Source organism: Macadamia integrifolia, chromosome 5 (assembly GCF_013358625.1).
Source record: "Macadamia integrifolia cultivar HAES 741 chromosome 5, SCU_Mint_v3, whole genome shotgun sequence".
NCBI classification, from domain to species: Eukaryota; Viridiplantae; Streptophyta; class Magnoliopsida; order Proteales; family Proteaceae; genus Macadamia; species Macadamia integrifolia.
The window spans coordinates 27,074,085-27,086,236 of NC_056561.1; the positions used below are offsets into that span (position 1 = coordinate 27,074,085).

General features: G+C 39.1%; 1 protein-coding gene across 3 annotated transcripts; it reads left to right on the forward strand.

The window, feature by feature from the left end:
- The first annotated feature begins 6,206 nt into the window (after positions 1-6,206).
- LOC122078291 (glycine-rich RNA-binding protein 2, mitochondrial-like) lies at positions 6,207-9,962 on the forward strand. 3 transcript variants are annotated; one of them, XM_042644221.1, is made up of 6 exons: positions 6,207-6,333; positions 7,124-7,268; positions 7,357-7,425; positions 7,952-8,058; positions 8,932-9,055; positions 9,104-9,962. In XM_042644221.1, exons 2-6 carry the CDS (start codon positions 7,133-7,135, stop codon positions 9,538-9,540), a joined length of 873 nt encoding a protein of 290 aa, XP_042500155.1. In that variant the 5' UTR covers positions 6,207-6,333; positions 7,124-7,132; the 3' UTR covers positions 9,541-9,962. The 3 variants fall into 3 exon arrangements, with proteins under 3 accessions (XP_042500155.1, XP_042500154.1, XP_042500153.1); XM_042644220.1 differs by having other exon boundaries at positions 8,932-9,049; positions 9,080-9,962; XM_042644219.1 differs by having other exon boundaries at positions 8,932-9,962.
- Positions 9,963-12,152: the final 2,190 nt, after the last annotated feature.

A 12,152-nucleotide genomic window follows, 5' to 3' on the forward strand; every position in this document is an offset into this window, starting at 1 on the left:
GGTCACCCGTGCCATCATAGCCCATAAGGAACCCGCTCTAATTTCCTCTGGCTCGGTTCCTGCATGGTTAAACCGGTTCAACCGTGAAATCAGACCGGGTTTAAGAAGCGGGGTATTACAACATCCTTACAAACTCCATAGAATAAATCTCGACAATCGGGCCAGAGTTGGAAAGCCCCAAATTGGGTGCACTGCCCTGAACCACCACTGAAAACAGCCCACCGGATCCACTGGGTCTATATTTTAGTGGTGTATTTCCAATGAACATATGAACCTTATGTGCTCTCTAAATTCTCCACCAAAAACAGGACTGATATTTTCGGTGGAAATATCCTGTTTCCGATGGATGTTTTTGATGACAGTACTATCACTTGGGGACAGTGTCTGTATCCTTTGGGGGTGACTTGTGTGGGTCCCTCCCGATGTGTACTGATGTACGATTCCCTTTGTGTCTAGGATAGTGATGCACATGTGCCCCGAAGCCAGAATTGAATTGATCGATTGGTGGTCGTACTTGAACCCGAACACACCCAATCGTAAATCAGGTGAGGGATGGATTGTGTTTATTTTTGAAATGTTTAATATTATTAAATTGTTCACATGCTTAGAATAATATGCTTAATTTTAAGTGCTCAAATGCGATGATGATATGTTACATTTGTCATTTACGATTATGATATGAATTTTATGGAGATATATGACAGGATCTGGTGTGGCCGAGGTGGTACCAGTACTGTGATCGTCATGTGTTTGATCGTGTGTGTGTGAGACAGAATCCGACGTAGCCGAGGTGGTACCGGTGCCTTGATTACCATAGGTATGTTGCATTCATACATTGATTATGTGCATTAGAGTTAGTTGTAGTCGCAGGTTACACTTTGTGGCCAAGGTCTCACTAGCATCATGTACCTCGGGACTGCATTTGAAAATGGATGCGCTTCGTGGCTGATGATTGGTACCGGTGTCACGTAGTCCATACTCAACTGTGATATATATACTAGATTAGGTAAACAATCTTGGGTTTCACTTTATGGTCAAGGTCTCACTGGCATCATGTACCCGGGACTGTATTTGGAAATCGATTACACTTTGTGGCCGAGATCTTGCATGTATCGTGTAATTCATACTAATTGTATCACTATTGGAAAGCTCACTCCACGTATACACACTTATTATGCAGGTACAATCATGCCTATGGCTAGTGACTCTTTTTCCTCCGGACAAGAGTATAGAGTGAGTGACTGGTGGGTGTTGGACGCGGTGGAGCATGGCCCAGACTGTGCTTGTGCCTTTTATGCATACGCAATGCCATAAGGTATTCGGTATATTTTTGATTATGTTGATACAGGTCTGTGAATATTATGTTTTAAACTTGATATATGTAAGTCTTGAAGGATTGTAAACAGAATAAATTGGTTAATGATATTATGTTTATCATTAGATGTTTTCCATTTTATTTATGATTCCGCTACTATACTCTGATTCCGCTACTTATGATGGTTTGTGATGTGAGATTGTAAAAATGTTAAGGTATTGCTATTAGAGATCCTGGTAGGTTTGTAAACTGGTACGTGTCTTACTCACATCGCAGGTATTCCTAATGGTAAGATGGGTCTACTGGAGTTGGGGTGTGACACATTAAGTAATGAAGGAAGAGGTAGTCTATTGTGCATGAATTTCCATAGAGTAAACTTAATTTTTGGAGCTGTTGGGACATGCTATAATTTATGCCACAAAGGATTCTTCTCTTGTGGTTCATCACAAGTAGGTCTATAGGCTGAAGCCACATAGAAATTTCTAAATGTTGTTGGTGCCCAAATGATGTGATCATTTGAAGCAATGCTTGATAAAGTAATAGAAAGAATAATATCAGCAATATCCGAGGGTGGGGATGTCAATTGGCTGAGTTGGACTGGGTTTTAAAAAATCCAACCCTACCCTATGGTCTCTTCACTCGACCCAAGCCCAACCTAGCCCACCCTAGATGGACCCTGATTGGATTGAGCTTAGCCCAACCCTACCTAGCCCAGTACTATTGGTTACTTGTTGCTTATTTGAAGCATTGCAGAGGTTAAAGAGCAAGAGTTTTGTCTATATATAGTTGTGAAAAACAAAATACTTTTTGCAGACCTTGTCTTATAAGTACCCAATTATAATTATTATTATATTTATATTATTATGTATTTATTATATTTCTATTATTATGTACTTAATATAAGGTTGGGTCGGGTTGGGTTGGGTTGAGACCTTAACCTAGGCCCAACCCAACTCTGAACCCTAGCCCACTCTATGGGATAAAATCTTAGCCCAGACCCTGTTCGGGCTCAGAGCAGGCTAGGACTGGTTCAGGCTGATCGGGCTTTTTTGACACCCCTATCTGGGGGCCACCAATAATAAACAAAGAAAGAAATCCAAGTCAATGTTGAGTGATCTATCAACTCTGCAACTTTTGTAGGGGCTTGGACATGAAGGGGAAATGGAGTAGATGGTTTAATCCTAGGAATCCAATAGTCCCAAGGATTAACATCTTGCCCTTAACCAATTTGATAAAACAAAATACCTTCGACGAGAAGCTCCTTGCATTTGAAGATGGACCTCCTGTTGGTGTACGATGTCTTGTATTCCGTCATAGTTTAATCCAGAGAGTAATAGTGTAGCGCTTCAACAGACAGTTTTTCATTATATATTTGTAGTGCATGTTTCTTTCTTTGTAATGCAAGCAATACTAAGAGGTGTGAGGGACGAACACTATAACCCTATTCTCCATTGATAGTGAAGCAGGATCTCTTCTTGCCAAGGACGTAGGCAATCTTTCCAAACCTCGTAAATATGTTTGCATTGTTTGTTCTTATTTTTCCATTATTTTCTGCATCGTTTTAGGGTTGCATTTCAACACCTCCACCCCCAGGAAGCAATGGCAGGGAAAGAAGTGTTGAGGAAAGAGCATCTGGGAAAGTACTTTGCCTTCATAGTTTGTCCCCATAACAACAGAGATGGTTGCAGAAGCTCCCACATCTCCTTATAAAGTAGAGCCATTGTCATAGAGGATGAGAGCTTTAGATTCAGGCCACTAGAAGACTTCAAAGAGCAAATAGTTTTCCTACTCGTTGTTAGGATCAATTTCTTTTCCCCACAAGACCAAAAGAAACTACGGCTAGTAGAATCCAACTTAGACAAGATTGCCACAGGAAGTTTAAAACAGGGCATATAGTATTGAGGGAGAGATGATAAAGGAGATTGAATCAAAGTATGTCTACCCGCCACACTAAGAAACATGGATTTTCAAAGGTTGAGATGATCATTAATATGAAAGCTCAGAGCAATGATCCATAGTGATCCTCTTCCCTGCATAAGGAATTCCCAAATATAAATCCAAACTAAAAGTTGGAGATATATGAAAAAAAAAATATCAAATAATTCTCTTTTAAGGGAACTAGAAACAGTATAGCTGAACTGGGTTTGGATTTGAGAATATTGATGTATTGATTTGGATATTGACAATATTGTTGAATAATAATTTTAAAGGCTCGAGCTTCACATCTACTAGCCTGACCAAATAGAATCAGGTCATCTCCAAAGCCAAATGTGAAATAGGTTCACAACCTCTATTAATGCAAATACCATGAATGTATTTTTGATTTTGAGCATGGAGGAGGTGGAAGAGAGGACTTCAGCCCAAAGCACAAACATATATCTGGAGAAAGAGGGCCCCCTTGCCGAAGACCTCTTGTAGGAACAAACGGAGAAAGATGAGATCCATTGAGAAGGACAGAAATAGACACATATTCAACACAAAACATCACTCTTCTAATCCAATCAGCATGAAAACCATACGCTTAAGAGTTTTCCTTAGAAAATCCCATTCCAGCCTATCATACGCTTTATTCATATCTAATTTAATAGACATCCATCCACATTTCCCCTTCTTTTTCTTGTTGATGCAATGAAGGATCTCATAACGTAACAACACATAATCTTGAATGCGCCGACACTTGATAAAACCATTTTGATTGAAGCAAATTATTTGATGCAAAACCACCCTTAACATTCTAATGGTGATTTTCAAAATAATCTTGTAAGTGAAGTTGCACAAATTGATATGGCGAAAATCATTAATTGAAGAGGGGTGTTGTACCTTTGGGATAAGAGCGATAAAAATGGCATTTAGATTCCACACAAAAGTCCTAGAAGAGAAGAAAGCTTTGACAGCCGCCGAGACTCCATCCCCAATTATATTCTAGGTCTAATGGAAAAAACCACTAGAGAGTTTTATAAATGTGTAGAAGATAATTCCTTGGCAGCAGCTTTATAAGTTAAACCATTTAAAAAAAAAATCATCAATGCGTAATTTTCGATCTACAAAGTAAATTTAATGGATCCAAGAACCAAAAAACGAGGAAAGAGAGTACCAAGGCCAAGCTTTCTCCTTTGGTTTGGGGAGCTTCTTGGCTAGTATTTGAAAATCTATATCTAGATTGTCATAATGTGCAATCCCATGTCCTCGACCAATCCATTCAACTCCTGTCCTGCCAACATATAATAATTGTATCGTTACCAAAACAAATCCTTGAATGAAAATATACATAGTCGTGTGCCCACCCCAATGTATCCATCATCATTGCCTTTGACATCCTCCAGGAGATGAAATGAGATGTCAACAAGTTAGTTTTGGACATACATGCTTTCTTATTTTTTTGAAAATTTTCTTATATCTGTATAAATAATTAAATATTTGAAGCTAGAAGTCAAAAAAAAAAAAATCTGCATAACTTTTTTTTTTTTTAGTATTATTATTTGACTTTTTTAGATCGACATAGGGATTAGTTTCCTCCACCCGAAAAGAGAACTTCTTCATTTGACTTTCAAATGGGAAGGAAGTAGGCATTTTGTACCATAACAATAAGGGATAGGAGTCAACGAAGATTAGGGATTAATGACGAATCAAAGTTCAATAATAATGTCGTACCACCAATGACTCAAAAACTCAATCCTCGTACAATGAGGGAATGTGATCTTATCAGCTGAACAACACTCACAAATAAAACAACGGTGGAAGTCTTCTTTCACTGTAGGTGAAACAAATCAGTGGCAAAACATATCAGCCCTCTACCATTTGAAGTCAATCGTGCCCCTGGGAGTCTGATCAGACAACAAAGAAGATAGGGAATCTCTTCATAATGGGCCAGGTAGGGATGCCAATTGGTTGTGTCGGGCGAGTTTCGATTAGGCTTAATTGGGCTTCCTTTCCTTTAGGATCTTGCACTATGATTAGCCAATTTAAGTAATTATTCCTCATAGGCTAGCCACAGTCCCAATTATAAACAGTCAGTCTGGCACCTAATCTTCAATCGAGCTACTAGTAATCGGGCTAAATAAGTCTTAGATGGGCTACTGACATATTCATCCCTACATGGGCTCTAAGTGAGATTTAAACATGTCCAATTGAGCAAATGAGCTCTAAACGGGCACCAAACAGGCTTTAAACATGTTGGGCTGAGTCAAGCTATTAATTGATCACTTCCGGTTGGGTGCCCATCAGGTAGCACCCTTGCAACACGACCGAATGTAAATTGGGATGGGTTTCAGCCCAACACATTTAATAAATGGACTGGCCTAATTTTGGGCTTCTCTGGTTGGACCTAAAATTAACACACCTAAGTGAAGGTAAATCAGAGCACCACATCGTAAGGGTGTCAAAAAAGCCCAATCAGCCCGAACTTGCCCTAGCCCACTCTGAACCTGTATTTCAAACCTGAGGGCAGGTTGGACTCAGGTTTGTAATATAATATAATATATTATATTATTAATATAATAATATTAATATGTTAATAATTATAAATGGGTACTTGTAAAAAAGGTTTGCAAAATGTCTTTTGTATTCCACAATCTACATATAGATGGAAACCCTAGTCTTTAACCTTTGCACTGCATCAAGATCAAGCAACCAAGTGGCCAATAGTACTAGGTTAGGCTGGATGGGTTAAGTCTGACCCAATCAGAGTCCATCAGGGTTGGGCTGGACTGGATTGGGCTAAGTCATATGAGATTGGGCCTGGACTGAGACATCTTAGCATAACCTTGTGCTAGGGTGGGCTTGGTTGAGTGTGAGACCTTTAAACCCAGCCCTACCCGGCCAATTGACACCCCTGCCATGCTCTTCATCTAACGGTTTTGGGAGTCAAAGAGTCTTGTACGGCCTAGATTAATTGACATTAGCAATAAATATACCCCTGCTGGCATTTCGTAAACCCTCATCTGCTAAAATCTAAGAAAGGGTTTTAAGAAAGGACGAAGGTTTTAGCAGCGCAGTACACCTCGAGGATCCTCTCCAAGGTATGTCTTCCTTTCTTCTCCTCCCGTCTCCTGGAGCATTTTAGATACCGAAGCTGTCCATTTCATTTTCAGTTTCTTTTATTTCTTTCGAACTACTCCTTCCCCTCTTTGCCAACGGGGTTTGTAGCTCTCTTTGATCCTCCATATTTAAGTTTAGGCAAATTAGTTTGCAGTTTTGAGTTTCATTGGGGTTTTTTGAACTACTCTTGGATCCGCCGTGTTCAAGTCCAAGGCCTAATTAGTTTGCAGTTGACTTTCATAGGGATTTTTGAACTACTATTTGTTGCTTTTGATGATGCTTTGAAGGTTTTTTTTTTTTTTTTTTTCTGGATTGATACCTTTATTCTGAAGCTTTTACCAGATGAAAGACACCTCCACAGGAGAAATGGGTTTCTTATGACTGATGATGTTTATTGGATTTCGATCTTTGGGTATACTTAGATGGTTCTGCCTTTGATCTTTGCATATTGGATTTGTTTATATTCTTAAATGTTTATGTTTCAATTCTCATCCTGTCAGGCAGAGATATGGAGGGATCTCCAATATATACATTTGTTGTGTGATTCTATGTATTTGATTCTACGGTTAATGTTTGAATCGATCTTGTTGATAGTGATAGTTTCTATGGTGACTTAGTGATGCTAAATGGCTGCATCATTATTTTCTACATCAATGTGGCTCTGAGCCACTGCTTTGCAATTTTAGAGGGAAACTACATTGTTCATCATAATTTTATCATCTCTTTATATGTACAAAAGGGTTGATGGTTGACTTTTGTTCATTTCTCTAGGTTCTAACAATGGCTTTCATTAGTAAATTGGGGAATCTACTGAAGCAGTCTGTAAGCAGACATGCCAATTTACAACTGTCAGCATCCAACCCTTCTATTTTCCAAGCCATAAGATGCATGTCATCTTCAAAAGTCTTTATTGGAGGTGCGTGCGATCAAGCTTTTTGGTTTGAGCTTTATTCCTTCATTATTCTTATTTCTGGATTGATTTCTTTGAGTTTTGTTGCTTCCAGGCCTTTCATATAGCACAGATGACCAATCCTTGAGAGAAGCATTCACCTCTTATGGTGAGGTCGTTGAAGGTGCGTTTCTTTTAACCTACCCCAACACCTTCCCCTCAAAACCACCGCTGCATTTGATTCTGTTCAATTGGGAGATTGGTTTTCTCTAGTGGTATGCCCCTACTTGTAAAAAGACCGCTGGTCTATTATTTTGTACTTGAGTATTCTTTCTTCCTTCATACAACAAGTATTATTTGTGTTAGAACATTCATTTGATGTGGCTGACAATTGGTCCTAGATTCTGGGTGGATGTTTGCTATCCCATGTTTTTACTGTTCAAGCTGAGGAGTTCCTTAATTTTATTACTACAACCAACCTCCCTGCAAATAAGAGCTAAAGGGATGTTAGAGTTGCAAATTGGCAGCTGAAGAATATATTTTGGAGAAATGTAGAGTGTAGCTCTTTTCATCCTGAGTTTCTGTCACAAAGCTGATAACATTTGCTTTATATATCCAAATGGTTGTTCATATTTCATTTTTTAGTATGGTTTGGTTTACTTATGTTTTCCTTTGGCAATTGATTGTGGTCAACGTAATATTTCATGCAGCGAGGGTGATCATGGACCGTGAAACAGGTAGATCCCGGGGATTTGGCTTTGTTACTTACACATCTAGTGAGGAGGCTTCTAGTGCCATTCAGGCTTTGGATGGGAAGGTAATAGTAGTGACTTGTATAGTTTTCATTTGTGAAAAGGGGTATGTAAGGTGCAATTTTCTGAGATGTTGCAGATGTAACTGTGTGAGGATGTGTTTCCATGGCCACACCATAAATTTTATAGCAGATGTGTTGCCGTGGTCACACACAATAAATTTCATGGCAGATTATGTAAATAACAAGATATAATGGCATAATAACTAATCCTGAAGGCATTTGGTTATCTTAGGTATCAATTTGAACTGGAATGGAGAAGAGAGAAAGATTTCAAAAATTTAATAAAAAGAGGAAGAAGTGTGTGTGTGGGGGGGGGGGGCACCTGGTGCATCGGTTGTATACATTTTCTTATTCCTGATGATGCTAACTGCTAGGATTGGGCGGAGGCTTGATATATTGTTAGTACAGTTAAATTTTTTTTTTTTTTCATTTTACACACTTAAGCCCTTTGGTCCCTGAGGGTTGTGAATTATGTTTAAATCCTTATTTGTGTAAAATTCTTAACAAATAATGGCTTACAATATGGTGCCTTTGGCCTGTTGGGAGCTGCCTAGTCACCATGATGTTTCGCCATCACCTGTCTTGTACATAAACACATGTTAATCATGTGGAGTATAATCTTTTGCTGTGTTGAGATGTTGATTGGAGTGCCTCGTTTGATCATTTACCTTTTCAGATGGAAGTTAATTCCATGCTAATTATTTTTCTTTGAAAAATGTGTACTTACTTAGTCTCATGACCTAAGGAGGTGTTACAAGATGCATAACTCTGCCCTAAATTTGAATTTCTTATATACTCTTGAAGAATTGGTTTTATTAATTTTTTTGGACTTAGCCTCCCCCAAAAATCTATTGACCAACAAAGCATTTTGTACAGGATCTTCATGGCCGAATGGTAAAAGTGAACTATGCCACAGATAGGGCAGGAGGGTTCCGCAGTGGCGGAGGCTACGGTGGTGGTGGTGGCGGCTATGGTGGCGGAGGCTACAGTGGTGGTGGTGGCTATGGTGGTGGAGGCTACAGTGGTGGTGGTGGCTATGGTGGCGGAGGCTATGGTGGTGGAGGTGCATATGGTGGCAGTGGTGGTGATAACAGCTATGGGAGTGGAGGGGGCAGTGGTTATGGTGGTGCTGGCAACTATGGCAGCAGTGGGGATTATGGTGCCACAGGTGGTGATGGTGGAAGCGGCTTTGCTGGTGGAAATGTTGCTGGGTATGGAGGCAGTGCCAGTGGTGGAAGCAGCTTTGGTGCAGGTGGTGGTGCTGGTAGTGATAGTTTCACTAGTGGTGCTTCTGTGGGTGGAGATGGTAGCTTTGCAACTGGCTCTTATGGTAGCAGCACGGGTGTGGGTGGTAGTTTTGATCAGTATGGTAGCAACCAAGTCAACAATGCAGGTGCTGCCAAAGGTTATGGCCAGGAAGATCCACAAGGAAATTACATGGACAATGATGATGAACCTGATGTCTATGCAAACAAGAGGAGCTGATGGATTGAACCTCCTCCACCGTCGCCAATGACAATGTCTTGTGGAGTCTTGAGTTAGATGCGGAATTGATACGTAGAGCAGAAAACAACAAACTGATGGATGGAGTGCATGATGCTTCGTTCTTCAACCGGGTAGAGAACTGTCTTTGTCTCTGTTTCTGTTTGCAGCCCAAAATTTTCTAGTTCTGTTCTTTTTTAGCCGCTTTTTCCCCCATTTATTTAAATTCCTTCCCTTTTGTTTCCTCCGTTTTTGTTTTCAGAAAAAAAAAACATGGTTTGAACTTCTGACTTCTATCTAAAGAAAACTGACACGCTAGTGCAATTAGTAGTTGATGCATTTGTGTAAAACATGAATATTGGCAAATACTTGTCCTCAGTGTTATGCAACATTTTTATGTAAAATCAATGGGAAAAGGTTTCTTACGTGGGTTACTTGTTGACAGCCACCTGGTTAGTTCATGTGGCAGCTCTGCCAAGTCAGCTTTGGTCCTAATCCAGAGCTAAAATAAGTGGAGGGCCTAAACAAAGGCGTCTCCTCTATGCACAACTATGGTGCAGTCGTCTCCTCTATGCACAACTATGGTGCAGTCTCCTTTTGCTGGCATGCATCCCATCTATCTCCTACATGCACATATATGGTACTCTCACCAGTCACCACTGCATATTTTCTGTGGTCCTGATGTTTCAAAATTCTGTTTGCCACTTGGCCAGTTCCACTGAAATCGAAATTTGATGTGTAAGCAAGGGCCTTGAGCTCTGTCTTCCACACAATTAGGAATCCAATTGAGCTTTCATGTGACATGTATATACTTGGGTCAGCCAAGAAGGCATTTTGTGGGTCGTGTTTGAACTAGGCCTTTTTCCACCTCATTCTTTTTGGGTTGTGTGTGACACAAAGGAAAGCTTGCTTTCTATGCTATAATCTACCAAACTTGAATGAAGTACCTAAGGAAGACAACAATGTCTTGAACTATCTAACAATTGTGTAATTCCCTAAAATGTTTAAATCCTCCATGGTTGCTTGTATTTTGGAGTACTTGAGAAATAAGCATGTTGTAAATTTTTGGGGACTCTATTTGGTAAGAGTACTCTTTAAAGCTTGGTAGCTTCTTGTGCATTCTCTTCTATGCCACCTTTTTTAGGGAGCTGCTTTGTACTCCTTTTGAACTTCTTAATATATCGTACTTACCCAGAGAAAAAAAAAAAGAAGAAAAGAAAAAGATCGGGTTTCTCCCCAACGATTGCACTTCCAACTAGCCATCAACGATAATTCAAGGGTTGGGACACTTATCAACACTTAAGGATGCATGTCGAAGCCCTCCTAGCATTTGGGTTTTTGGAGGGTCAATGGTGTTGGAGAGGATCATTTTTGAAAGAAAAAAAAAAACATGTTTATTTTTAAAACTGAAAAATGAGTAAATATGTCTAATCTAACTAAACGTCTTTGCATTAGGGAAAAAAAAAACACATTTACCATGAGGCATGAACTCTATCTGGCCTAAAGCTTAACACTTGAGTTAGGAGACTAGGCCTACATGATGAAAATGCCAAGTATGATTGGAAAATAATCCTCTGTTTTTCTCATCCCTGTTTTTCCTTGTTTTGCTACCTGCAGAACGCGACACGTGGACAATTTTAAGACTAACGCATCGGATGTAATAATCTTCACCCAATCTTGACCGTTGGTCTCTTTATTGTCCACGTGTCACGTTCTGTAGGTAGCAAAACAAAGAAAAACATGGATAGGAAAAACAGAGGATTTTGATCCAGTATGACTAGTGCAGGTCTCAGACAGGTCGATACATGATTAGGGTGATACAACTGATCTAACTTTCTGAATATAACTATCAGTAAATGCCATCTGATAGTCAGGGAAGTGCCAAAATTTAGATACTTTTGCACGTCAGCTGTGTCAACTTGCAAACCTATTTGATTTCTCCACATGGCATTGTAGTGCCGTCAAGATTGTTTAAAAATTTGGGCCAACATTGTGGTTCACAATAGGGGCGATGGAAATAATGGGAAGGGAAATGAAAATTTAAAAAATAAGGCTGTGTTGTGTTGGATAGTCAAAGAGAAGAAAAGAATAGAAAAAAAGGTATAAAAATTGTATTTTTTTCTTAGTTTAAGAAATTCTCCTTGCGCTTGGCATGTCCTGAATCAAGGGAATATTCATTTTTAAATTTCATAATTCACCTTCGGCATGGTGAAGTTTTCTTTTATTGCAAAAAAAAAAAAAAAAAAAAAAAAAAAAAAAATCTTTTCTTTTCTTCTAATGGTAGCGAAACATACATTTTTTTTCTTCTCTTTTCTAGATTATTTTTTCTTTTCATTTCATTTCTTTTCTTCTCTTGGCTATCAAACATAGCTTGAGAAGAAAATTTGTATTCATTACCCCATGTGATTATACCCTTGACTCCAATCATGCCGGCTCTGTTTGTTTGCATGGGGATTTATAAGAAAAGGAAATGAAAATTTTAAACTTAAAAAATAAACTTTGTAATCATTATCCCATATGACTATATCACCAATTCGAAATCATTCCATATTTGGTTATTAATTTCACTTTACTATGATTCCAATACCCTTTGCTATAAAATGTAGAGTAAAAAT